The sequence below is a fragment of the Ursus americanus genome, chromosome 15 (assembly GCF_024610735.1).
Source record: "Ursus americanus isolate L20-20 chromosome 15, mUrsAme1.1.p, whole genome shotgun sequence".
Taxonomy (NCBI): Eukaryota; Metazoa; Chordata; class Mammalia; order Carnivora; family Ursidae; genus Ursus; species Ursus americanus.
In genome coordinates, this window is record NC_142141.1 from 27865736 (window position 1) to 27892966 (window position 27231).

Below are 27231 nucleotides of genomic sequence, written 5' to 3' on the forward strand. Positions count from 1 at the left end.
ATACCGCATATCTGCACACACAGGTCTTCATTGAGGCCCTTGTCTGTTCTTTAGCTCCGTGTCTACCTGTAAAATGTGTTCATGAGGCACAAGGCCCTAATGTTTGGGAAAAACTTTGTGCTACGTTGACAAAATGAGCAATTTAGGAAAACTAGAGCTGGCTCTAAGGAAATTGGTACACTATTTGGGTAGCTTTTTGATTTTTGAACCTAACTCTCTACTACTTGTCCAAAGTTAGGTAGGAAGGTCCATACCAGGAGTTTGCAAAATTGCACCAGAACACAAAAACTCAGATCCTGTCTTCTTGGCTGAAAAGCAAATGCCAACCATCAGAAATGGTGTATATTTGAACAGAGACCACTGGTGCTTTTCCCACTTCAGCTACTTGATGGCGGAAGAGAATTAATGGAAATGAATGTAGAGAATTGTCCAGATAAGGGAGAGAAAACCCAAGGGTCACTTGTTCTTATTACATTGAGCAAATTCTTTCTTGTACTTAAAAACAATTAAGATGGTCTTCTTACAGTTGCGTATTTCCCCACATCTAGATGCACATGTCCCAGAGAAAGCATGGAAAAGGCGGGAGAGAGTCTCCAGCCTCCAGAGCTTCCATACCCGTGTGTCTGTTTCAGGATCACTGGGGTCTTGCTCAACACCTCACTCTACACCTAGTACTCTTCCACACACTGTGAGGTTCCTCCTTTGTCAGCAGTTTTGCTATGCATGGATTTCTTTTAGATTCATACAAATTCTACATCATGTGAGGCCCTCTGAGTCCCCATTGTTTTACCGAATTTATCCTATAAGTTATATGACATCCTTGGCTGGAAAGTCACCGTCTTTCCCCCTTAGTCCCTACTGAACATATTCTAGATTCACTATCACATTGACATGTTAACTTCCATTTTACTTATAAAGTGATGCATTTGAAAATACGCATAACAATTGTAAAGATGTTTGGACCATGCATGGTTGAAGTTCTTAGTTGTGATGGAAATGTTATCAGACATTTAGTGCTCCATGTGACAGACAGAGACAACTGGATAAAGTCCGATGGGGAAAATGCCCAAATGACATACTTAAATAATAAAAATAAAACATAAATGGAACATGAGAGCATATATTTAAGAAGAAAATATAAGAGGAAAAAATTCCCAGGAAGTACTATGATTTGGATCCAGTTCGAACTATTTTGTATTACAGAATGAAAAATGAAAACAGAAATGTATTTTGATCCTTCACCCAAGGATCTGGTGCTTGCAGAACATTATTTTCTTTCTTTTTTTTTTTTTAAAGATTTATTTATTTATTTGACAGAGAGAGAGACAGCCAGCGAGAGAGGGAACACAGCAGGGGGAGTGGGAGAGGAAGAAGCAGGCTCCCAGCGGAGGAGCCTGATGTGGGGCTCGATCCCATAACGCCGGGATCATGCCCTAAGCCGAAGGCAGACGCTTAACCGCTGTGCCACCCAGGCGCCCCACAGAACATTATTTTCTATGAATGAGAAGAAATACAAAATAACACTTATAAATTACTTCTGTTTCACCTTATACAAATGTTTCAAGCCCAAGCATTTGGTATTCTGTTAATATTTACCTCAAGTAGACATTCAGAATTGAAGTTCCCTTGAGGCAGACGTGTCAAATGTAAAGTATACAATTCATTTACGTGTACTACAGTGCCTTTTGTGTGCAAATGAATGAAATGCTAAGATACTTTTCTAACTTCTCTTATTTTCATTTGAATGCTGTAAATGATACACATTTCACAGTCATTATAATCCCAGCCATTATTATCTAAGATTAGAATATGAATGTAAAATGGGCTCCTGCTGGCAATGTCTAGTATCCTCAAGTGACAGAATGCAGACCATGCAGAATACATACCAGTTTAGGACCCTCACCAAATCTGAGAGTTTAATGGGTCACGTTTGCATTTTATCATAGAGTGCTTAAATTTTCAACAGTCAATTATTTTTGGGTATTGTCTCCCCAAAACATATCTTTGCAGTGTTCAGGATCAAATGGTGAGTAAAAAAAAAAAAAAAAACAAAACCAAAAAAAACTGAGTAGGAGGAACAGCCCAGGTGGCAATAGGGGCAGATCCCCAGGTATATTTGATCCATGTGAAGCATGAATGGAGCTTCAGAAATGCCTCAAACCTTTCTGTGTGAATGCACAAGGAGAGGAAATAAAATAACTGTTTTATTTCCTAGTTTGACACAAACTAAAAAATACACGTTTCACTGGGGAAAAGAGATATGAATTGGGAAGATAACAATTCTTGCTGAAGTGAAATTTTCCTATATATTATTTATAAAATTTGAAGAGCAATTTGACAATAATTCATTGATTAAAGCGGGAAAGGAACTCATAATTTTATGATTCTCTAGGAAATTAATGCAATTATGAGAACCCTTTTTGACCAGATGGGAGGCAAAGTATGCATTATCAAGTAGGGATCCAATCAAGGGAAACATAGTGACTTAAGGACAAGAAATACTGTATATGTAGCCAGATACCCTGTAAAAGTGATGTAAGCTTCACTTAAAATTAAGAAGTCATTCATTGATAGGTACAGTATCTGTTTTCCAGTGAAGTTTTTTTTTAAGGTTGTTAATGCTGCTGATGGTTTACTCAGATCATTGCCTGCTACAGTGGTACCTGGAAAGCCAGACTATATTCTCTGGGGGGGAAGCTGAATAAATGATAGCACTTCTGATATTCAGTTGTCTGGGACAAACTGGGCATACATTGGCTTTGCATACTGAAAAGACCAGCCATAGACTCCAACTGTGGCCAGTATCACTAAGTGAAGTCTGGACCTATGGAATTATTCTCAACCACAGAAGAGATCAATATAGTTATAGTAACTATTATACTAAGGTGAGGTAATAATGGATTGATAGTAATTGCCAAAAGATAATTTATAGAAGTAACAACAAGGGAAAAGCGAAATAATGAGGTGTGTTAATTTTTCACATCTGTATCCCAAATAGAAAAGAATATTGTTGGACATTTGGGCTCTCTCCATAGTTTGGCTATTATTGATAGTGCTGCTATAAGCAACAGGATGCATGTACCACTTTGAGCCTGTATTTATGTATCCTTTGGGTAAATACCTAGTAGTGCAATTGCTGGATTATAGGGTGGTTCTATTTTTAACTTTTTGAGGAACCTCCCTACTGTTCTCCAGAGTGGCTGCACCAGTTTGCATTCCCACCAACAGTGCAAGGAGGTTCTTCTTCCTCCTCATCCTTGCCAACAACTGTTGTTTCTTGTGTTGTTAATTTTAGCCATTCTGACAGGTGTGAGGTGGTATCTCATCATGGTTTTACTTTGTATTTCCCTGATGTTGAGCATTTTTTCGTGTGTCTGTTAGCCATCTGGACGTCTTCTTTAGAAAAGTGTCTATTCATGTCTTCTGCCCATTTCTTAGCTGGATTATTTGTGTTTTGGATGTTGAGTTTGATAAGTTCTTTATAGATTTTGGATATAACCCTTTATCAGAATGGATAAAGAAGATGAGGTACACACACACACACACACACACACACACACACACACACACACAGAGGAATATTATTCAGCCATCGAAAAGAATGAAATCTTGCCATTGGCAACAATGTGGTTGGAGCTAGAGAGTATTATGCTAAGTGAAATAAGTCAGATAGAGAAAGACAAATACTACATGATTTCACTCATATGTGGAATTTAAGAAACAAAACAGATGAACATACTGGGGGTGGGAGGGAAACAAACCATAAGAGACTTTTAAAGATAGAGAACAAATTGAGGGATGATGGAGGGAGGTGGCTGGGGGATGGGCTAGATGGCTGATGGGGATTAGGGAGGGCACTTTGTGATGAGCACTGGGTGTTATATGTAAGTGATGAATCACTGAATTCTACTCCTGAAACCAATATTGCAGTGTATGTTAACTAACTAGAATTTAAATAAAAAATAGAAAAGAAAAAAAATATTGTTGCAATCAGAAGTTTCCTTGTTTATAAGCAAGTCATCTTGCTTATAAAATAAATACAGTCACCTTGCCCCTGGGAGGCAGTGAATCAATTTTGTGTTCTGGGAGTTTATCAGGGATGAATCACTCTTCTTCTTCCCTTCCTACAAGGGGATGGAATGTCTTTCACTGATCATACTTTTGAAAGGAAGGGAGGAAATCTCACTGATGAAATGCTGAAAAACCATTATGCGTAATATCTGATTCTTACAGTAAATAAAAGAGATTTTGTTGGAAAACAATTTAGCCTAAACTCTTATAGTTCTGAAATTTTTGCTTTCTGACTTATTTAAAAAAATCAATTTATATGAAGAAGACTCCCTCCTCCTAGGCTGAGGGCACATGCTATGGAATTGAGAGTGAAAGGAAGGCTGTACACAGTTGTTAGTGAAGCTGAGATAAGGTTGATAGTCCATGGGGGAATCTCTGAAGGTTTCTGTGCAAGGGGGCAACACAGTTTATCTCTAAGATTCCTTCTATCTCTAAAGCACCATGATTTTATTATTTCATGGTTGTAAACTCCTCTAGTTAAAGATCCTTAAGAAGAATAATATTTATTGGTTGCTTAGCCTGCCATTGTACTGGATGTTTTCAGTCATTATCTCATTGATTCTTCATCTGAGAGAAAGAGAGAGAAACAATATTTACCTTTTATCTTTATAGATAAAGAAGCTGAAGCTTGGAGTATTAAGTGACTTTATCCACTGTCACAAAGGCAGAACTGAACAAAGGTCTTTCTAGCTCCAAAATAAACTCTTCTCTACCCTCCCCCTTCTTCTCACTTATGGAAAACGTTCATGGGTCTGTTGTTGTTTAAGGTTATGACATTATGTGACACACTTAGTGTCCCTGTGCTGGGTCTTTCTGCTCTGGTACAAGTGCTGGAGAGGACTGTGGTGCTCTTTGGAAGGCTGCGGAAGAGAGTGCAAATGGGTTAGGAGAGTCCTGCAGCACCTTCAGAGATCTGCAGCAGCAAGTAAGAGAGATTGGGGCCGGGGGGGGGGGGGGGGGACAGCCCAGGGCAGTGGTACATATGGTCAGTCAAGGGGCCTCTGGAGACTTGGTCATGTGGCCTACAGTCATAAAACCTGGTGTTTCTTGGTTTTCTCATTCATAAAATGGGAAAAGAAAAGTTGCCCTGCTCTCTTTGGGGTGCTACGAAGGACAAAGAAAGGTATCTAGGACTCAACAAACAAACAATTGTAGGTTACAGAGAGCCATATGTATGATAATTTAAATTATTTTCCATATTGCCATTTGAAAGGTGGAATTTTTACTTCCTTTCTCTAAATGTCCCTCTCTGTGGGGTGGCACCATGAAATTGAGTCATCTCAGTTCATGGAACTATTACAAGTTGATTTAGGAAAAAAAAATCACTATTAAGAGGTAAAAAGCACTCTGTCTCTCTCTTTTTTTTTTTTTTGCATTTTGAGAGACAAATGTTATTAATAATGGATTGCTTTTATATTGATACAAATTTGCTCACAAAGAGCTAAAGTACTTTGTATGTAGTAACCTCTACATCATCAATAGCAGGTTAGGCTTTTCCTCGGAACTAAATGAAATTTCTTCTTCGATCCTTTTTCCCTTCTTGTCCAGCTTAAATGCAATTACAGAAAACATTTGAGAGCTGTTGGCTGCTTCACTTTGGCTGCACAGTTGGGGGCTATGAAGTAGGGAGGAAATGGAAAGTCCGGCTTTGTGATGCCCCCAGCTTTGGTTTTCTTTTTCAACATTCCTCTGGCTATTTGGGGTCTTTTCTGGTTCCATACAAGTTTTAGGATTATGCGTTCCAGTTACATGAAAAATGTTGATGGCATTTTGATAGGGATTGCACTGAATGTGTAGATTGCTCTGGGTAGCATAGACATTTTAACAGTATTAGTTCTTTCAATCCATGGACATGGAATGTTTTTCTGTTTCTTTGTGTCTTCCTCAATTTCTTTCATGAGTGTTCTATAGTTTTCTGAGTACAGATCCTTTGTCTCTTTGGTTAGGTTTATTTCTAGGTATCTTATGGTTTTTGGTGCAATTGTAAATGGGATGGACTCCTTAATCTCTTTCTTCTGTCTCATTGTTAGTGTATAGAAATACAACTGATTTCTGTGCATTGATTTTATATCCTGCCAAATTGCTGAATACCCGTATGACTTCTAGAAATTCTGGGGTGGAGTCTTGGGTTTTCCACTTAGAATATCATGTCATCTGTGAAGAGTGAGAGTTTGACTTCTTTGCCAATCTGGATGCCTTTTATTTCTTTTTGTTGTCTGATTGCTAAAGCTAGGACTTCTAGTACTATGTTGAAGAACAGTGGCCAGAGTGGACATCCCTGCCATGTTCCTGACCTTAGGGGAAAAGCCCTCAGTTTTTCCTCATTGAGAATGATATCTGCTGTTGGCTTTTCATATATGGCTTTTATGATATTGAGGCATGTTTCCTCTATCCCTACACTGTGAAAAGTTTTAATCAAGAAAGGACACTGTACTTTGTCAAACGCTTTTTCTGCATCTATTGAAGAAGATCATATGGTTCTTGTCCTTTCTTTTATTAATATAGTGAATCATGTTGATTGATTTGCAGATGTTGAACCAACCTTGCAGCCCAGGAATAAATCCTACTTGGTTATGGTGAATAATCCTTTAAATGTACTGTTGGATCCTATTGGCTAGTATCTAGGTGAGAATTTTGTCATCGATGTCGATCAGGAATATCGGTCTGTAATTCTCCTTTTTGGTGGGGTCTTTGTCTGGTTTGGGGATAAAGGTAATGCTGGCCTCATAGAAAGAGTTTGGAAGTTTTCCTTCCATTTCTGTTTTTTGAAACAGCTTCAGAAGAATAGGTATTAATTCTTTAAATATTTGGTAGAATTCCCCTGGGAAGCCATTGGCTCTAGGTTCTTGTTTGTTGGGAGCTTTGGATTACTGCCTCTGTATCCTTGCTGGTTATGGGTCTGTTCAGGTTTTCTCTTTCTTCCTGTTTCAGTTTCAGCAGTTTTTATGTCTCTAGGAATGCATCCATTCCTTCCAGATTGCCTAATTGTTGGAATATAGTTGCTCATAATATGTTCTTATAATTGTTTGTATTTCTTCAGTGTTGGTTGTGATCTCTTCTCTTTCATTCATGATTTTATTTATTTGGGTCCTTTCTCTTTTCTTTTTGATAAGTCTGGCCAGGGGTTTATCAGTCTTATTAATTCTTTCAAAGAACCAGCTCCTAGTTTTGTTGATCTGATCTTTCTACTGTTCTTTTGGTTTCTATTTCATTGATTTCTGCTCTAATCTTTATTAATTTTCTTCTTCTTCTGGGTTTAAGCTTTATTTGCTGTTCTTCCTCTAGCTCCTTTAGGTGTAAGATTAGGTTGTGTATTTGAGACCTTTCTTGTTTCTTGAGAAAGGCTGTATTGCCAAATACTTCCCTCTTGGGACTGCCTTTGCTGGACCCCAAGGGTCCTGAACAGTTGTGTTTTCATTTTCATTTGTTTCCATGATTTTAAAAAATTCTTTAGTTTCCTGGTTGACCCATTCATTCTTTAGTAGGATGCTCTTTAGCCTCCTTGTATTTGAGTTCTTTCCGAATTTCCTCTTGTGATTGAGTTCCAGTTTCAAAGCATTGTGGTCTGAGAATATACAGGGAATGATCCCAGTCTTTTGGTACTACTTGAGACCTGATTTGTGACCCAGTATGTGATCTATTCTGGAGAACGTTCCATGTTCACTCAGAAAAAATGTGTATTCTATTGCTTTAGGACGAAATGCTCTGAATATATCTGAAAAGTCCATCTGCTCCAGTGTGTCATTCAAAGCCCTTGTTTCCTTGTTGATCTGCTTAGATGATCTGACATTGCAGTGAGGGGGTGTTAAAGTCCCCTACTAATATTGTATTATTATTATTGATGTGTTTCTTTAATCTTGTTGTTAACTGGTTTATATAATTGGCTGTTCCGTGTTAGGGGCATAAATATTTACAACTGTTAGATCTTCTTGTTGGATAGAGCCTTTAATTATGATATAGTGTCCTTCCTCACCTTTTATTACAGTCTTTGGTTTAAAATCTAATTTGTCTGCTAAAAGGATTGCCACCCCAGCTTTCTTTGGATGTCCATTAGCATGATAAATGGTTTTCCACTCCCTCACTGTCAGTCTGGAGGTGTCTTTGGGTCTAAAATGAGTCTCTTCCAGACAGCATATTGATGGGTCTTTTTTTTTTTTTTTATCCAATTTGATACTCTGTGTCTATTGATTTGGGCATTTAGCTCATTTACATTCAGAGTAATTATTGAAAGATATGAATTTAGTGCCATTGTATTATCTGTAAAGTCCCTGTTTCTGTAGATTGTCTCTGTTCCTTTCTGGTCTATGTTACTTTTGGGCTCTCTCTTTGCTTAAAGGATCCCCTTTAATATTTCTTGCAGGGCTGGTTTAGTGATCACAAATCCTTTTAGTTTCTGTTTGTCCTGGAAGTTTTTTTTTTTATCTCTCCTTCTATTTTGAATGACAGCCTAGCTGGATACAGTATTCTTTGCTGCATACTTTTCTCATTTAGCAACCTGAATATATCATGTCAGTCCTTTCTGGTCTGCCAGGTCTTTGTGGATAGGTCTGCTATCAATCTAATGTTACTACCCTTGTAGGTTACAGACCTCTTGTCCCCGTGCTATCAGGATATTCTCTTTGTCTTTGAGATTTGCAAGTTTCACTATTATATGTCGAGGTGTTGACCTATTTTTATTGATTTTGAGGGGGCTTCTCTGTATCTCCTGGACTTGGATGTCTGTTTCCTTCCCCAGGGTAGGGAAGTTCTCTGCTATAACTTGCTCCAATATGCCTTCCATCCCCCACTTCCCGACTCTCTTTCCTCTTCTTCTGGGATCCCAATTATTCTAATATTGTTTCATTTTATGGTATCACTTATCTCTCAAATTCTCCCCTTGTGATCCAGTAGTTGTTTATCTCTCTTTTTTCTCAGCTTCTTTATTCTCCATCAGTTTGTCTTCTATATCACTAATTCTCTCTTCTGCTCATTTATCTTAGCAGTTAGAACCTCCATTTTTGATTGCATCTCCTTAATAGTCTTTTTTATTTTGACTTGATTAGATTTTAGTTTTTTTATTTCTCCAGAAAGGGATCCTCTAGTGTCTTCTATGCTTTTTTCAAGCCCTGCTAATACCTTTGAAATCATTATTCTGAACTCTAGTTCTGACATCTTACTTATATCCATTCTGATTAGCTCCCTGGCAGTCAGTACTGCCTCTTGTTCTCTTTTTTGAGTTGAGTTTTTCCGTTTTGTCATTCTTGCAGAAAGTGGTCACTTTCTATTTGTAGAGTTGCAGCTATTGTTTTCTTAGATATCTGGTTGAGTTAGTTGGTGTTTAGAATGATTTGATAGCTATCTAGCTGAATTCCTGGGATCATAAGGTCCCCTACTCCTCCACCATCTTGGACTATTCTCCTGGCAACGTATTTATTACTAGCATATCCTCAATTTCCTCCTTTCTTTCCTCCCTTCTTTTTTTTCTTCCTACCTTTCCCCTTCTCCTTCCTTCCCTCCCTCTTTTCTGCCCTTCCTCTATTCCTCCCTCCATCCTTCCAGCATTCTTCCGCCTGCTGGGGGGTCCTTTTGTCCTCCTTTTCTGCTCTTCTTTTTCCTTTCCTATTTCTGTCTTTCTTTCTCTTGTCCTTCCTTGCCTAGGATACAAAGGGAGCAAGACCCAATCCTGTCCCCACAGAGTTTACCTTCAAATGGAGAAGCTTCTCTTTTACAACCTTATTTGTATAACTTTCATAAAATAATCATGATATGTACACATCTCTTGTCTTCACACCAGAGTTTGAAAGCCATCTCTAGCCATGTACTTACAGCTATGGAAAACCGCTGAATGTTTTCATCCTCACAGTCTTGGATGACCTTATTCAGTCGATGGTTGTCATGGGATTCCCCATCAGTCACAATTACCATGACTTTTTTAACTCCCCTTCGGGCACCCCGGGCTTCAGTGAAAGCCTCCTTCCTGAAGTGATCACAGAGGAAAGAGAAGCAAATAAAACACCATCCCAAGATTAGGCAAAGTGATAAACAAAAGAAAAACACTGACAACTCTAGTTAGAACAGTGCTGTCCCTCCAAGTTCAACATTCACAACCATTGTTCAAGCTGGGAGGCATGATGATCATTATTTGTAATAGTTTTAGATTTCTCCCAGGTGATGAAGAGGTCACCATTTTACTAATCTTCACATATCCCATATACAAAGGGCAGCAGTATTTCAATCTTTGGAAACTTCTCAGGGAAGGTGTGACTGGAGCACACATCAGATCTGGAGAAGGTCAGATCTTAAATACTTTCTCAGCCACTCCTTTCTCTATAAACACTCCTCTTTTCTTCTGCTTTTGGCAGAAGCTTTGGCTTTGTCCTCACTTCCACCACATCTACTCTGACATTTATAGAACAGTATGGAAATCCTCTGAGCTGGGGAGCTGGGAGAAAACAGAATTTTGTGTGGCTGTGAATCCTTGAGAGTGGTCTTGGATATGGGGGAGAAAGTTGGACATAGTAATAAAAGACTGCAGATGGCTGTGGTCTGAGTCAGTGATAGAGCAGGGCTGTGGGGGGCAAGAGCGGATAGGGCACCTATGAAAGATTTGGTCCGAACCAGGTTTAAGGACACAGGCTGCTGGGGATGGGATGGAGGAAAGTGGCACAGAGAGAAAAGGAAAATGCTATAACCTAACTGCAAAGAAAGACATTTTTTATTTAACTCAAAAAGCATTTATGGAAAGAGATGGAAGAGAGGAGAAATTATCAATTTTTGTTGTTTTGTGCTTCTACACACACACACACACACACACACACACACACACACGGAGGCATATTTCCCCTCTATTATTTTCTTTCACTCACTCATTTTCCTTTCTGGAGTCAACTACATTTTACTTAGGAATGAAACAATGAAAGATCTATTTTTTAGATCTTGGTATAAAATGCAGCAATCATCATATTGAATTGTCCATTTCAATATTTTTCTTTGGTCATGAGGACAAACAGCTGCTGTTTGGGATATGCCAAAAAAACATTTCTCTTAAACTACCTTCCAAAGGGTTTGCACAATACACATTAGTTTTACTGTAAATACATAGTCAATATACACAATAGTAGGTATCTTGTGAGTGGGCTAAAAGATCCTGGTGATGTGGGCAAAGAGATTTTATCTCTGGTTATTTTCCTTTAAAAGGGCTGAATGTCAATATGAGAAGATGTTAACAATTGTTGATTTGTTTGGTGAGTACACTGGATTTTGTTGTACTATTTTTTATATTTTTTATTTTTCTTATAATTTTCAAAATAAAGAAGCTATTTTAAAAAAGTTGGCCACTTGTGTTCTCTGCCCTCTACACTGTACAGATAGATTTTCTGACTTCTTTATATGCACAAACAAAGGTGAAAACAGATGTTAAAGACCTGTCTTTAAATGAAGTTCAGACATGGATATCATATAAGATTCGATCCTTTTTGCAGTCCTAACTCCTTAGAGGATCACCAAAACTTCCTAATTCTCTTGAAGATCTAGGCCATTACTGAATGAAACTCAACTAATGGAGATGATTAAAATACATTTCTTAAAGAAAATCTGGTAGATCTAAACAGGGGTTGGTTTTATGTAATGTAAGAGTAGCCACTGGCAGAACTCCTGAGTACACTCTTTCTGTTTCAAATATCTTCAGCAAATTGCCCTTTACCCCCAAATACTACCATCCAATGAAAATAGAAGGAAAGGATTCTAGCAAATTAAAAATATTGTTTGCAACTGGCCTTGCCTAAAAGGAATAAAGAACAATTAAAAATATGCTTCAACGTGAAAAACCAATGTACAAGAAGGATACTTAGTAATACCATTATGGAGTTGTATTTATATACAAAACTCAATAAACTGTGTGTCCTACAGCTAGACCGTTTGTAAAACATGTAGGCAAAAACCATATAGGGTCATGGTATTTAGAGTGTATTTATGCAGGAGCAAAGCAGCCAGAATATTTCTTCAGTTAGTTTTCAGAGATGAATATCCATTCTTAAGTGGTTGCCTTTGGAAAATACACAGCTCCCTACAGGCTCAGAGCTTTCAAAGAACACTTTGATTTACTTTGAATGTGCAGTCACATTTAGTCAATTATTTAAGAGGGTGCATTCAGTACACCTCAACATGTGCACTCTTTGTGCACAAAAATTGGTGATCCTACAGGCAGGTAAATGTAAAATTACCCCATCTGTTTGTGGTTATTTTCTCTTGAGCCCTATATAACTAGAACCACATGCTTCTCTAACACTAACGAGTCCAATGCTGCACATGAAATTTTAAAATTTTTGAATATCGAACCCATTCTTTGGAATATCCATAATAACTATTTTAACCCCCTTAAAATACTGACCTTAGTAGGCAGGTGAAATGAGAGCATGGCTAATTAGCTCTTTAAAATCAGTTGAGAGTCCAGAAGTTGAAGACACTTAACAGAAGGATCCTTAATATTAGTCAAACAATTTATTAGATTTCCTGTGATTTCGGTATTGTTTAGTTTTTGTTCAGAAACTTATTAGCTTTAAACTCAGGAAGAAAATAGCAAGAGAAGAGTTGAATGCAGTTGGGAAAAATAAAGAAAAAATGTTTCACATTGTAATCAAAGGACAGTTCTGTAGCTTCTCATAGAATGAAGTTCAACCAGAGTGGCTTATGTACTCTCCATGGAGGTGTAGGAGGAAGGAAGGGATGTAAATTAGAGGAAATTTGGAGAAAGGAAGAAAGAAACAGTGCACAATGATGTTCTTACAACTTCTTTTAATCTTTGCACTGAAAATGATTTCAAATACAGTAATATTGAATTTGACCTCTTAAGAACCCTTACTTGAGAGCTTCAATAACCCCAAGTCAGGTACTGTAAAATTATGGACATACTAGGATATAAATTTATATTTAGCAAAAGTGGATGAATATTAATTCTTTTTCTTAAAATGAGATTCCTAGAAGCTGTAAACAAAGAACAAAGAGAAAAGATATTCACTAATATTATGTGTTAGTACCCATGATGCAGCAGACTACAGTACTTTTTGTGACTGGTTTTCCATCATTTCAACCTTTGGAATAAGAGGAAAGATATGAAGGGTGGGGAAACTATATTGTAGAAAAACTTGATCCTATAACAATTACTTAATCAGTGGGATCTTATTTTTTAAAAAGATGACTTTAAATATTGCCAAGGTAAGTGTTCAATCAACACTCCAAAGGGCTTGATTGTGAGCAGTTATTTTTTGCATAGTCTTTTACTTTGGTTTATTTTTAATCCACATACCTGGCTGTGTCTATTCCAAGGGCTGTCATAGTCTGGCGGCCACCTCTCTGGATTATTTTATTTGCTGCAACAAGTACCTCTTCTGTTGATGAGTACTTATTGAGGTTGAACTCATGGGTTACATTTTCTCCATACTGTACAATTCCAACCTGAAATACCAAGCCACTGTGAGTTATCCATCTAGCAATGCTCTATTTTCAATTTTCTTTAGTTTAAACTAAAGTTTAAACTGTAGATCAGATATACATTTTTGTCTTTCAGATGAGTTTAAAAATTCATCAGTATACAAATCCTTCTAGTTAGATAGCAATAACCATTGCCACTTGTGGATATTCACAGCCCAAAGAACAAGAATGATAGTGCTGTTATTAAACTTCTTAAACAATTGGTTTATCTCTTCAATAGTTTCTGAATGACTACTGAATGACTCTGGCAGGCCTTGGGGGGTAGAAGGTGCTACACACTGACATGCTCTCTGCCTTCACAGAGCTTCTAAACGAGAGAGAGAGAGAGAGAGAGAGAGAGAGAGAGAGAGAGAGAGAATGAGAGAAATTCAACACATGATCATTCCAATGCATGTTCAACTGTGGAGAGGTCTGTAATGGAAAAGCTGTTTAGCAAGTAGAACCTAAGGCCTGCTTTAAAAGAGGCTCAGGGAAAGCCTTTTAGAAGTGATATTCAGGGGCACCTGTGTGGTTCAGTCCTTGAGTGTCTGCCTTCGGCTCAGGGCGTGATTCCAGCATTCTGGGATCGAGCCCCACATCGGGCTCCTCCGCTGGGAGCCTGCTTCTTCCTCTCCCACTCCCCCTGCTTGTGTTCCCTTTCTCGCTGGCTGTCTCTCTCTCTCTCAAATGAAAAAATAAAATCTTAAAAAAAAAAAAAGAAGTGATATTCTAGTTAAGCCTTAAAGGTGCAAGGAGGGTGGAGACCTGTCCTGGATGGAGGCTGAGTCGGGGGATGGGGTCCACACAAGGGGAATCTGTATGTAAAGAAGATGAGATGAGCAAAAAGCAGGGACATCCTGAGAACCGAAAGGAAGTCAGTGAGCCTGGACCAGGCTGCGAGGGGAAGTGAAACAAGATGAGGCTGGATGAGTAATAAGCGGGGCATGTATCTGGGGAAGGCACATACGTGCTTCAGGCTTTATTTAGCTCAGGCACAGCTTCATTTCTCTCACATCAGCCCTTCTCTCCCTTTTCATGTTCTCTGTCTTCCCTTTCTTTCTGCCTCCCTTCTTTCACTCTGTCTTTTGCATAGACTCGATAATGTGGGCAGTTAACTGCAGAGGCACCATGGAGTAAAATGATATAGAGGGTAAAGTGTCCCCAGATTTGATTTCCCTTCTTCCATATTTCTCCCCTCTGCCCATTTTTCTTATCCTTTTTCTATACCTTTCTTTAAATATTGATGTGAACCAATAGACTAATCTACATCAAGAACGTGACTGGAGATAACTTTTTGTTTAACTTTCTCTCCCCAAAACTCGTGATTCAGAGAATTCTATACCCAAAGGAATGTCTTTTTAATGTAGAAATTCAGAGCACTACATTTCTTGGGTCAGGGAAGCCATTTGAGACAAGGCTACCTTCTTTCCCAGGCAATTGTGTATTGTCCATTGATATAGTTGCGTCTGGTGCTTGCTTCAGACCCATCCTATTTCCAAGTCTGATCCTATTTCTAAGTGGCAGAGGGGATCAGCATCTACCTTCCAGCCTCCCTTGCAGATGTCACTGTTGTCAGAAATCTTCAGGCTTAATTACATGTCTGATTTATAGATACATTTCCACAGTTGTGTCTTCTTGGAAACCAGAAATATACTCTGACATTTTCAGAAATCAATAAGAGAACCTTCCAATTTAAAATAATCTTTATCATCTTCGAGCTACCTTCTAGAGTACATTAGACATCTTGGAGCAATTATGCCACCATACTTAAATAAGAGTAGTATCCTATATTTTTAATGCTTTTTAAAAACGTTTTTCCTAATTTATTCAGATTATAGTAACAGAAATTAGTACCATATTTTATAAATGAGGAATTTAAGTTTAAAATACTGCTCATGGTGAAGGGGCAGAAAAGGGTCTAGTCTAAGATGTGAATCCCTTATCCAGGGCTTTTTCATCACTCTACTTCCTCTCTACAAAAATGCACCTCCCTAAAGTCCCCTCATTCTCTGTCACCTCATCCTGCTAGTTTTTACTAAATGCTGTTACCATTTCATTGCTACTTGATGAATTTAATGAGCTAGCTACCTAATTTAGATGTGCTGGAGAATATAATAAAGCAAAGCAAACAAACAATCATATTTTTAAAATGGAAATAGAACATATTAATTCTTCCTTAGAGTTGCTTAGTTGGGTATAGGAAAAATAAGAGATAATCAGAGAGCATATTCAAGTGTAAGATAAGGTACATAATAGGCTGAGTGAACATGCAATCTGCTCAATTCATGTCCAGGATAGTCCTGCTCTTCTATGAACATATCTTTCACTGAATATCTGTCACCATCTGTTCCATGATTATGTGGTCTTAAAATTGGAATAAAGATGACCAGAAGTCCCTTTGTAAATAAAGTAGGCTACAACCAACTAATTATGCAAAAAATAATAAAATGAATGAGGATATACCCATAACTCCAATCCAGGTTATTTCCTTGAATTATAATTAAATATTATGGATAGTTCTCTATTACTCTCCACAAAGATTTAAAAATATTTTCCCAATGACCTTTACAGCTTCTAGTTAATAATCCAGGGAGAAACTGAATAATTATTAAGGGAAACCATGAAGGTTTGACATTGTCTTTGCATATATAAATATTCAGTGTAAATAAAGGTAAAATGATTTTGCTACTTAGATAATCATCGTGCTTATTTTTGTGTATCAAAATGAATAAATGCTACTGTGGAAGTTAATTGCTCACCCATTCAGGACATCTTACAGAGTTGCTTTGTTTTTATTTCCCTTTTTTTTTTTATTTGATTAAGCAGGAGACCAGAGAACTCTGAAAACTGTCATTCCTGTCATTATTCTTTGACATTTTACTACTTGGGTGAATCTACTGAACACCCTAATCTCTCATTTGGATAATCTATTGAACAGCCTAGTCTTTTATTTCTTTGACTTCCTCATCTTCAGTAATTTTTTCCTGCAGCTCACCTATATTGTCCACTCTCAAGGTCTTATCCTTGACCTTCTCAACTGGAAAAATTGCAGTACCTCCATCTCAATTGCAACTGTTCTTCCATCTGAACATTAACTTCATCTCATTTACCTAGCATATCTAAATTCATCAATTCCTTCACCATATCAAGACTTCCAATTAATTCAGAGATCTTACTTTTTTTTTTTTTAACTTAGCCTAGATTCCATGGTCCATCACCACAATCATTTACTTGGAAACTTTAATTCCTTTAACCTTTTTTCCCCTCCATTAACTCACTTGGCTAACTTCCAACTCCGGTTAAGTCCAAATATCTCCTTTTCTTTGTGTGCTTCTGTGACACTAAATGTTTCTAGACAGAAATCACACACCTTGTAGACCGGTCTCACTTTAAAGTCATGGCCATGAATCTCTAATGTGGTTGCACATAACAGTGCCCAACAGTCCTACTCCTTTGCATTAATGCATGCACTTTGCTTCCATTTATTGAGCTCAACAGAATTCTAGTCATAAGCTATTAATGCTCAGGAAAAAGAGTGTATCACACTGATACACAGGGAGGAGGTCATACGAAAAGAGGCAGAGTTTATGCCAATTAAAGAAGGCTGCTTTGTGCCATAATATTTGCCATTTGATATACACTGATTTGAATTGCTGGAGAGGATGTGGAGAAAGGGGATCCCTCCTACATTGTTGGTGGGAATGCAAGTTGGTACAGCCACTCTGGAAAACAGTGTGGAGGTCCCTTAAAAAGTTAAAAATTGAGCTACCCTATGACCCAGCCATTGTACTACTGGGTATTTACCCCAAAGATACAGACATTGTGAAGAGAAGGGCCATATGCACCCCAATGTTCATAGCAGCATTGTCCACAATAGCTAAATCGTGGAAGGAACCGAGATGCCCTTCAACAGATGACTGGATTAAGAAGTTGTGGTCCATATATACAATGGAATATTACTCAGCTATCAGAAAGAATGAGTTCTCAACATTTGCTGCAACATGGGCGGCACTGGGGAAGATAATGCTAAGTGAAATAAGTCAAGCAGAGAAAGACAATTATCATATGATTTCTCTCATCTATGGAACATAAGAACTAGGAAGATCGGTAGGGGAAGAAAGGGATAAAGAAAGGGGGGGTAATCAGAAGGGGGAATGAAGCATGAGAGACTATGGACTCTGAGAAACAAACTGAGGGCTTCAGAGGGGAGAGGGGTGGGGGAATGGGATAGGCTGGTGATGGGTAGTAAGGAGGGCACATATTGCATGGTGCACTGGGTGTTATACGCAACCAATGAATCATCGAACTTTACATCAAAAACCAGGGATGTACTGTAAGGTGACTAACATAATAAAAAAAAAATCAGTGCTTTATATCTTCTCTTTCTCTTTCTCTACCTACTTAGCATATATCTCAATTCCGTGTTTATTCTTTAGAGAACTTATAACTGCCTGTTGGCTCACCCTTTCTTTATACTTTGCTTCTAACAACTCCACCTGAGAGTCTCTTCAAATGACTGATGGCACTTGGAATGCTAGAGCTGCTTTGTCCCAGAAGCTCAAACAGCCAGAAGTGCCTGGAAATCTTCTCCCTCCTCACCCCTTGCCCTGCTCCATAGGCAATGTCTGAGTCCAGGCAGTGAAAGACCAGTCCCTTGACTCAACTTGGAGGTCCCCTTCCAGATCAGCCTGAGGTCTTGATTTCATCTGAAATCACACCCTTGGTTGTCCTCAGTTGCCAATGTTTTGCTCCCCAAATCTCTTACTATTTTCTTTTAAAAGCACTCCCTTAGTAAATCACTGTCACTTGGCTCATTTTCTCAGGGTTTGTGTCTGGGAAACCAGACCTAAGGAAGGGAGAGAGAAGATATAAAGCACTGATTTCTGACTTACCAAGGGGCTAAAATTTTTCTGCTATTCCTGGTGTCCAGATAATTCAATAGTTCATAGAAGGTTTTATAAGATATGTAAAGTATGTTGCAAATGTCAAATATTATGGCACAAAGCAGCCTTCTTTAATTGGCATAAATTCTACCTCTTTCCATGTCAGCTATTATCCCTGTTTCTAAATTTCTTCATTGGCCCAGGCCAGACCTCACTGCGTTGAACCTGGACTGTGGCAATTGTTAGTCTCTCCACTCTTGCTCTCCCTTGTGTTTCCATTCTCCTCAGCTCCTTCTACATATTCATGGAAGATTAACTGTCTTAAAATTCTGCTTTTATCACAAAACTTCCTTGTTCAAAAATCTCTAATAACTCTCCATTGCCTACTACATCAATGACTTTGAAATACACTTTAAAAGAGAATTTTTATTCTACTTAATACAGAAAACAGATAAAACTTCAAGGTGCTCCTTGAAATACGAGACCTGTAGGGTAAAATTCAGTTTTCTTTCCCTGACCTGCAGTCACTCAACAGCCTGACTGCACCTTCTTTGTTCTCCCTCAACTTTAGGATTCCCCAGTCCAAGTGCTGTCCCTACCCTTTCTCATCCCTCCAAGAAAACTAAAATTTTACCACCTATTCTGGGAGATCCAATTCAAGTTTCACTTTCTCTGCAAAACTTTCCCCACCTTGTCACCAATCTAGCTCCTACCCATTTTCCTCTTCTCCAAGCCCTGAGGCAATCTTGTCTGTTTTGTTCCTGTGAGTACAGCATTCTTCTCAACTGCTTTGTATGCGTGCTTTATCTCCCCAACTACATTATATGTTCTAGAGGGCAAGGAGGAGTAAAGAGCATGGACTATGTCACAGCTTTTTGTATTCTCTTATTCCATGCCACTGCTTTGCTTTGCTTACAGTTGACCCGCATACATTCTTACTAGATGACTGTAACATTTCACATAAGCAAGTAGAAAATTGAGATACCAGGGAACTAATGATAAGCAGAAAAAGAGAAACAACACGAAGTGTGGGAAATGAGAAGACTGGGCAGTGGAAACTCAAATCTCAGGGAAATGACACAGTGTATGTCCCTGACTGATACTGGGCTGCCTATTTCCTTAGGAACCAGGCAGAATATGGTCTGCTGTGTATTCCCCATAAAAAGGGTGCCATTTACTGATTTTCATCACAGGAAAATGGCTAAGTCAGAAAACAAACATAAGTAGTGCTTTGCTGAGTATTGATGAGACTCAGTGAATAAAAACAGTTTCAGTCCCAGCTTAGTGTATGATTTAAGGCTGGTAAAATAGATTCATACTAGCACATGTGTATATATGCATATGTGACAGAATCAAATAAAGGGGATGATTAAATAACAAGATAAAAATTGAACCAAGTGATGAATACACGTTGTAAGGAGGCTGGAGGAGAGAAACATAAGCATATTTACTGTCTCACATTGAAAGGCCTCATGGAGGGAAGAAGATGTAGTCTCCTGAGTGAGATACCCAGGTAAAGAACAGACAATGGGTTATGAATGTAGAATAGGAGAAAGCAAAGTTGCCTGGAGCTACTATGTCAAAAATGATGAGGAATTGAAATTATTCTAGGAATTGAGAAAAATAAAAACAGCCAATAATCATATTTGACTTGAAGCAGTCAGTTGCTTCAGTTGTTGGAATGATACAAGAACCAGAGGGTAGAAGTTAAGTAGAACACTGATGAGGAAGATTCTAGGCATGTTTGCTGAATGGAAATAAGCAAGCAGGGCTGGCAGCTAAAAGAAGCAATAGGTTCGATGTGGGCTTTAAGAGAAAACGGAAATAGAGTAGCTTATGACATCAGTAAAAGAGTACAGGAAGATAGTACGACACTGATAAGGATGGGATGAATCACAAGTAGAACAGTTGCCTCTCAGAGACACCTGGAAGGGAAGCCTTTTCTTCCTGGGGAGGTACAGTTTGAACTTCCTGATTAAGTAGAACAAAAAATATAGGTATATAATTATAATCTAAGGCCAAAGAGAACTAAGATTCAGGCTCGACCATAAATCAGACACACCACGGGCTGAGGAATCTGTTACATGAACCAGAGGTTTGTAACACTGATTCACACCCTCCATTTAAACATGAGATTTATAATCCTTCTTCAGCTAGGCCACGAACTAATATTCCCTTCCCCCCCTCCTAGCGAGCACTAGCATCTTTTTGTATGTTACTAGGTAACTTTTTAAAGAGTTCCATGGTCAACTAATCTTGAAAAACAATGAGTAACAGAAAGTTAACAAGTTTCGGGGCGCCTGGGTGGCACAGCGGTTAAGCGTCTGCCTTCAGCTCAGGGCGTGATTCTAGCGTTATGGGATCGAGCCCCACATCAGGCTCCTTTGCTGTGAGCCTGCTTCTTCCTCTCCCACTCCCCCTACTTGTGTTCCCTCTCTCGCTGGCTGTCTCTATCTCTGTCGAATAAATAAATAAAATCTTTAAAAAAAAAAAAAAAAAAAAAAAGAAAGTTAACAAGTTTCTTTACAGTAGGACCCCCTTGTACATCCTATCCTCTCTGTCACTCTGCCTTTATCTCTTTTGTCTGCCTCTCTTTCTACCTCTGCTATTTATATTAATAACAATAACAACAACAACAACAACAAGCCACAAATTTCAAATGCAAAAGGCCAAGGCTTTCTCTTACTCCTGCCCCCAGTCCCCCAGTCGCTCTACTCTGACTCATAAGCAAATTCTTTTGAAAGTGTTCTCAGAGGGGGGCCTGGGTGGCTCAGTCAGTTGGGTGACTGACTCTTGGTTTTCGTTAGGGTGCCTGATCTCACGGTTGTGAGACTGAGCCCTGCATTGGGCTCCATGCTTAGCTGGGACTCTGCTTGAGATTCTCTCTCTCCCTCTGCCCCTCCCCTCCTCCCTAAAATAGTAAATAAATAAATCCTGGAAAAGAGTGAAAGTGCTTTCAGAATCTCTAATATGAAAACATGAATTGTGAATCATGAATTGGAAATAATACCTGGTATATTTTATTTTTATTTACGGGAATATTTTTTGGGAGAAACATATTCAACACCTCAAGCAACATAGTTTGGAAAACATTTCTTTACAATACTGAGTTACCTACTTGTAAAGATCAATTAATTGTTCTGCCTCATTCACCTTTGTTATGTTCATGATACAATATCATGTACTGCAGTTACCCAAATACAAGATTTTATCTCATTTCTAAGTTGGAAGTCTTTTGGTTTAAGGGACAAAGTTTCAGTTTTTTTTTTTTAATTTTTAAACTGTCCATGACACCTAGCATAATATTTGATCAGTAAGATACTTCATATATATCTGACAAATTACAATGACTTAATTATCTAAGCAGCTACATTTCTTTTGGGGGGTAGAGAAGAAAGAGGACGAAAGTGAATGTGCGAAATATAACTTCTGATTTATCTCTCATGAAACTTCAAGTCACAACAAAATGACAAAGAAGTTTAAGAAAGAGAAGTGTGTAGGGGCGCCTGGGTGGCACAGTCGTTAAGCGTCTGCCTTCAGCTCAGGGTGTGATTCCAGCGTTATGGGATCGAGCCCCACATCAGGCTCCTCTGCTATGAGCCTGCTTCTTCCTCTCCCACTCCCCCTGCTTGTGTTCCCTCTCTCACTGGCTGTCTCTGTCAACTAAATAAATAAAATCTTAAAAAAAAAAAGAAAGAGAAGTGTGTAAAATAGCTATTAAGTGTATTAAGTCAGAGAGCTATGAAGGAATGGCATTATTTTCTCATTTAGAGTTGTATTATTACTTTGTATTGTTAAGTCAATGTTATAACAGCAGTGCCTAAATTTTAATTTCTAGCATGAACTAAGTTTCTGGGCTTTCATTCAATAATAAACATTATCAACTCAATGGCTTCTTTAGGAGAATAATGATAGGGTAAAAGAATGACGTTTTCTGTGTAAGATGCACAATTGCTTAACATGAAAAGAGCTCAGGCTTTGTGTCTGGCCAATTTCATACTTCCTTTTACCAAACTATGGTACAAAAGCCCTGCCCTATAATGTGCTTCTAACGTAATTAAGTCAGAGTACAATGTGGTAATAATACAGGTTGCAGTCCAAGTGAACCGTCAGCATGGGCCATTCTGAGGCTATGTTGGTGAAACCAGGCTTAACCCCTTGTCACTATGGAAAGAGACATAAATGAGACTCGTTCCTGAGGAGATGAAGTGAGTCCTCAGAAACATAAAATTGATAGATGACAGATATAAGTCCTAGGAAAAGGGTGTCTTTAGCTGCCCTCTTGGATGCTGATGCAATGAAACTCATCCAAGTTCAAAAATGCAAGGGTAGAAGAGTAAAAGTAAAGTTCTGAGGAGAGAGAAGACCATGGCAGAAATCAGGATGAGAGGTGAATGGGGCTGGGGATGGAACACGTGCAGAGAAAAGCCTGAAATCTAATGTAAAGGGGTGTCTGGAAGGAGTCCCCACAAACAAGTACTTCTAGTTCGATGACTTCATGAAGTGGAATGAGAGAAGGAGGTCATTACAACGGTGATTTTTAACACAAGGAGAAAAATCCCAGCAACGACATTTTTCCAACCCAAATGATTTATCTCCTATGTGCTTGGCAACACATAAAACTCTAAATTGTATTCCATAAATAAAATGATTAAAGCACAATGTTGTCAAAGTGGAATTCACAGTCTGCCAGGAGAGACAGACACATGAGGCAAAAAGTAGTGCTACCAACTGATGAGACCAATAAGTGAAGGGTGAGCACAAGGTACAGGAACATGGGAGGAGAAAGAATTGTTTATGGGAAGCAGGGGTGGAAAGATCATGGAAAGTGACAGAGCAAGTGACATTGGAACTGAGTCTACGATGTTTACCTAGCACCTAGGGCCTGGGGTGGAGTAGGGCACTCTGGGCAGGGTGACGCCTGTGAACACTGACAATGTGTTCAGGGAAGGCCAGGGAAGGAGTGGCTGCAGAGCATCAAGGGAGGCAAAAAGGCACCAAGGAGGCAGGGAGCAGTGGGAATGACTAGTGCCAGGTAACAGATGCCATATAGCCCACTGGAGAGCTTGGATATGATTCAGTAGGCAAAGTTAGGAGATTTTTTATCCAGGGAAATGCTATGTTATCTTGGAAAGATAACTCAAGTGAGTTATGGATGGAGGTAGGGGAAAATGGAGACCTGGTGGTTAGTGATGGAGAAGATTCACCTCATTCACAGTACCACTGTCAGAAACTATAGCCTGATTGACAAGGATACGGCTGCAAGGCGCAGTCAGGCTTCTTTTCAGACTTCAAAACAATGAATCAGGCCTCATATTTAAGGCTTCTAGGGAAATGGCCATAAAATGTGCAGTAAAAAGAAAGATAAATAATATTCCTAAAATTCAATTAATTTCTCTTTTTCATTTTGCCTGGTTTAATGTTATGCTACATTCTTGATAGCAACGATCTAGACATTGTTCCATTAGTATATTTCACTTTTATATCAAGCCTCACAATTTACTGGTTTTATTTAGGGTAATGCACTCGTATTTGGCATATTTGTATCATTCTCATTTATTATTAAAAGCAATGTTATGTTTAGGTATTGAGGATCAATAAGACCTCCATAATGTTTATACCATCATATCTTTTATGGCAAACTCAAGAGTGTTTCAGGTTTGTTTTTATAGGTGTTTTTTTAAAAGGCAATTTTATAGCCTTTCCTCTGTCTTGGGCAAAAAATTGGTTTACAAAATTTCCTTCACTATGTTTGCAAAAGTCTTAATTCCCAGGACCACACAGAAATATGGAAGAAATTTTGAGTAACTATTTGGAGTTGATCTTTTTGTCATTGTTTTGAGTCTCCTAAGGTATACTAATTGTCATATGGATACTTTATTTTTTAAAGTTTTTAATTTTAATTCCATTTAGTTATCATACAGTGTTAGTTTCAGGTGCACAGTATGGTGCGATTCAACATTTCCACACATCATTCTGTGCTCATGACAACAAGTGCACTTCTTAATAAAAGCTTTTTTATTTGTCTTCCTTCCTTCCTCCCTTCCTTCCTTTCTTTTTTTCTTCGTTGTGTTGATAATTACTTTCACATCTTTGCAACTACCTTTCAATACATGCGATCACTAAATGACAAATCTATCATAGATTTGTATGATAGAGACTAGACTATCATATTTCATCTTTACCTGTTGTACTAAGTGTATGACTGTAATCAATTTAATAAACAAGAACTCATGAGGTATAGTCAGAATGTGAATTTTTTCGGCACAGGATCCCTTCAAAACTTATTTAGGGTGAAGTTCTTCCATTCTCCCCAGATAGAAAGATAAACATCTTATTCTTTGTTTTAAAATATCTGTTAAAAAAAAAAAAGACCTATACAATTTGACCCTTAAGCAACACAGATTTGAACTGTGTGGGTCCACTGATACATGACATTTTTTTTTTGGTAAATACAGTGTAGTGCTGTAAATGTGTTTTCTCTTCCCTATGATTTTCTTAATTACATTTTCTTTTTTCTAGCTTATTTTATTTTAAGAATATGGTATGTAATATGTATAACATACACAATATGTGTTCATCCATTGCTTACGTTATTGGTAGGACTTCCAGTCAACAGTGGGCTATTAGCAGTTAAGTTCTCATGGAGTCAAATGTTATATGCAGATTTTTAACTATGCAGGGAGTCAGTGACCCTAACCTTCATATTGTTCTAGGGTCAAGTGTATTTTAATTTAGGTTGTATCACATGAAGTTGCTGTATTTGTAGGTAAAAAAATGATCAAATAGCAACAATTCCATATGGTTCAACCTAAATTAAAACAAACTCAAGAAGACAAAATATTGAAGTTGATTTATAGTTAAATTTTCTCTCCTCCCCTTACTAGGGCTTATAGGGGGTGAGAAACATGTCATTGAGAAAGGGACATGACTGGTTGTCTCTTTACTCATCTTCCCTTAGATCCTTAACTGCAGCTTTTGAGCTCTCCAGGGACAGGGGTAGGGGAGACGAATAAAGGGTACAGGAATTCTTACTTGACTGGCGCTATCCTGAGATGGATCAGGTGCTTACCAGGTGTTAACAGCCTTCTTGTGGGTTCTCTGCAGACTTCCCTTTACTTACATCCTTGTCTGAGTGAATACATTTCACTACTGCAGTCCCAAGACATCAGGGATGTCTTCTGCTTTTCTGTGCAGAAGCCTCTGTTCACCTCCAGGAGAGCCTATGGATAGGACCTAGCCCAATTCCACGATGACTCATAAACACACATATTCTTTGTACTGACAGACATTGGGCCTGCAGGTCAGTTCGTCTGCAGCAACCTCTCATCTGATTACCTGTCAGGAGCGAGTCGGCTCCTATCTCACCCGTTAGGTATTTCAGGCAGGGGTCAGGCACTAGTCAGCTATGTGTCCCAACTTTAGTGGACACATCAAACTCATTGTATGATTCCATGGAAGTCTTGCTCACTAGGCTCTTTTTACAGAGACATCTTCACAAATCCCCTCAACTCCATGCTTAATTCCTTTATACCCTTGAGGCGGATGAGGAGTCTAAGAATTCACCATCCAGCTTTTAGCTTTTTATCTGTAGTCTCTCTCACCATTTATTTTTATATCTTCCCCTTTCAGGAATGAAGGCAGGGAGGATAAGTAATTGACCTGCTCCATTTCTGACCTGGGACGGTTCACTGCTTCTTAGGCAACCTGGTGGTTCCCCGTTCCCGAGAGGTTGCCACATTGATGCCAAACTTGGCACGCACCTCGATCGGCATAGTGCACTACAGCCCAGAATGCCTCGGGTCAAGCAATCCTCCTGCCTCAGCCTTCCGAGTAGCTGGGACTACAGGCACACGCCACCCTGTCTGGCGGAGAATAAGTAATTGGGAGGGAAAATTCCAGAAGCAAATTCTGCCAATTTTAGGGGAGAATTGGGTGCTTTAATTGAAAACAAAAACAAAAACAAAAGCCAAAACAATCCAAACTTATTTAAATTATGTTACAACCAGTCAGGGAAAAAAATGGTTGTTAAAATAAATTATTTATGTTTTTGGAGAGAATTACTATAAGACCAGATGAAAGATAACCATGCTTTTCAATACACATTTTTTAAAAGAGGAAGTATTTTTCCAAAGTTTCTATAAACAAATTTCTTTTCTGAATCCACTGAAGGAAGGTCAGACTTTAAAGGGAGTTTAAATGTGTTACATTTAAAACCCTATTAAATACAGTTCAGCAAAATTGATGGCTTAGTAAATATGTCCTTTTCAATCCATTTCATTTAGAGAATTAGTTATGAAACTAGTCATCAATACAACTTAAGCCAAAATAGAAAAATATTAGAGAATACTAAAGTATAAACACTAAAGCCCAAAGTATAAAGTAATACACTTAAAAAAATATTAAAATGTCAGTTATAGAAAAAATTGCTCGTTAAACATCCACCTATCAGAGAAAAAATTTTCAAAGCATTAATTATGATATACACATTTATTCAACAGAGTCTCATTAAGCGCCCACTATATCATAGCAAAGCACTGGCTGGCCACTGAAAAGGATTAAAAGGTGATATAAAGTCTGTATCTAGAGAGGCAGCAGACACACATACATATCAATATATAATAATGCATCAGTCCCCTGTTTCTCAAACTTTACCATGTTTAAGAATCATGTAGCTTACTTACTTAAAATGCAGGCTCTATAGCCCCACCCTGAGAGACTCCGATTCTGAAAATCTGGGGTACAGTCCAAGCACCTCAGGGATTTGGAAAAAGAAATTCTATGAGCCAGTTTTGGAGAAACACCGCATTATACAGAAGCCCTATGAGGG

At 38.4% G+C, this 27231-nt stretch overlaps 1 protein-coding gene across 1 annotated transcript in view; it reads right to left on the reverse strand.

Annotated features, from left to right (window-relative positions):
* Positions 1-27231, reverse strand: part of ITGA1 (integrin subunit alpha 1) — a 165929-nt gene that overhangs the window by 58413 nt on the left and 80285 nt on the right. Inside the window, exons 7-8 of the mRNA XM_045815312.2 lie at positions 13355-13503; positions 9877-10027 (exon numbers count right to left, since the gene is read on the reverse strand). Of these exons, the coding sequence (XP_045671268.2) occupies positions 9877-10027; positions 13355-13503 (300 nt within the window). The remainder of the gene's footprint in view (positions 1-9876; positions 10028-13354; positions 13504-27231) is intronic.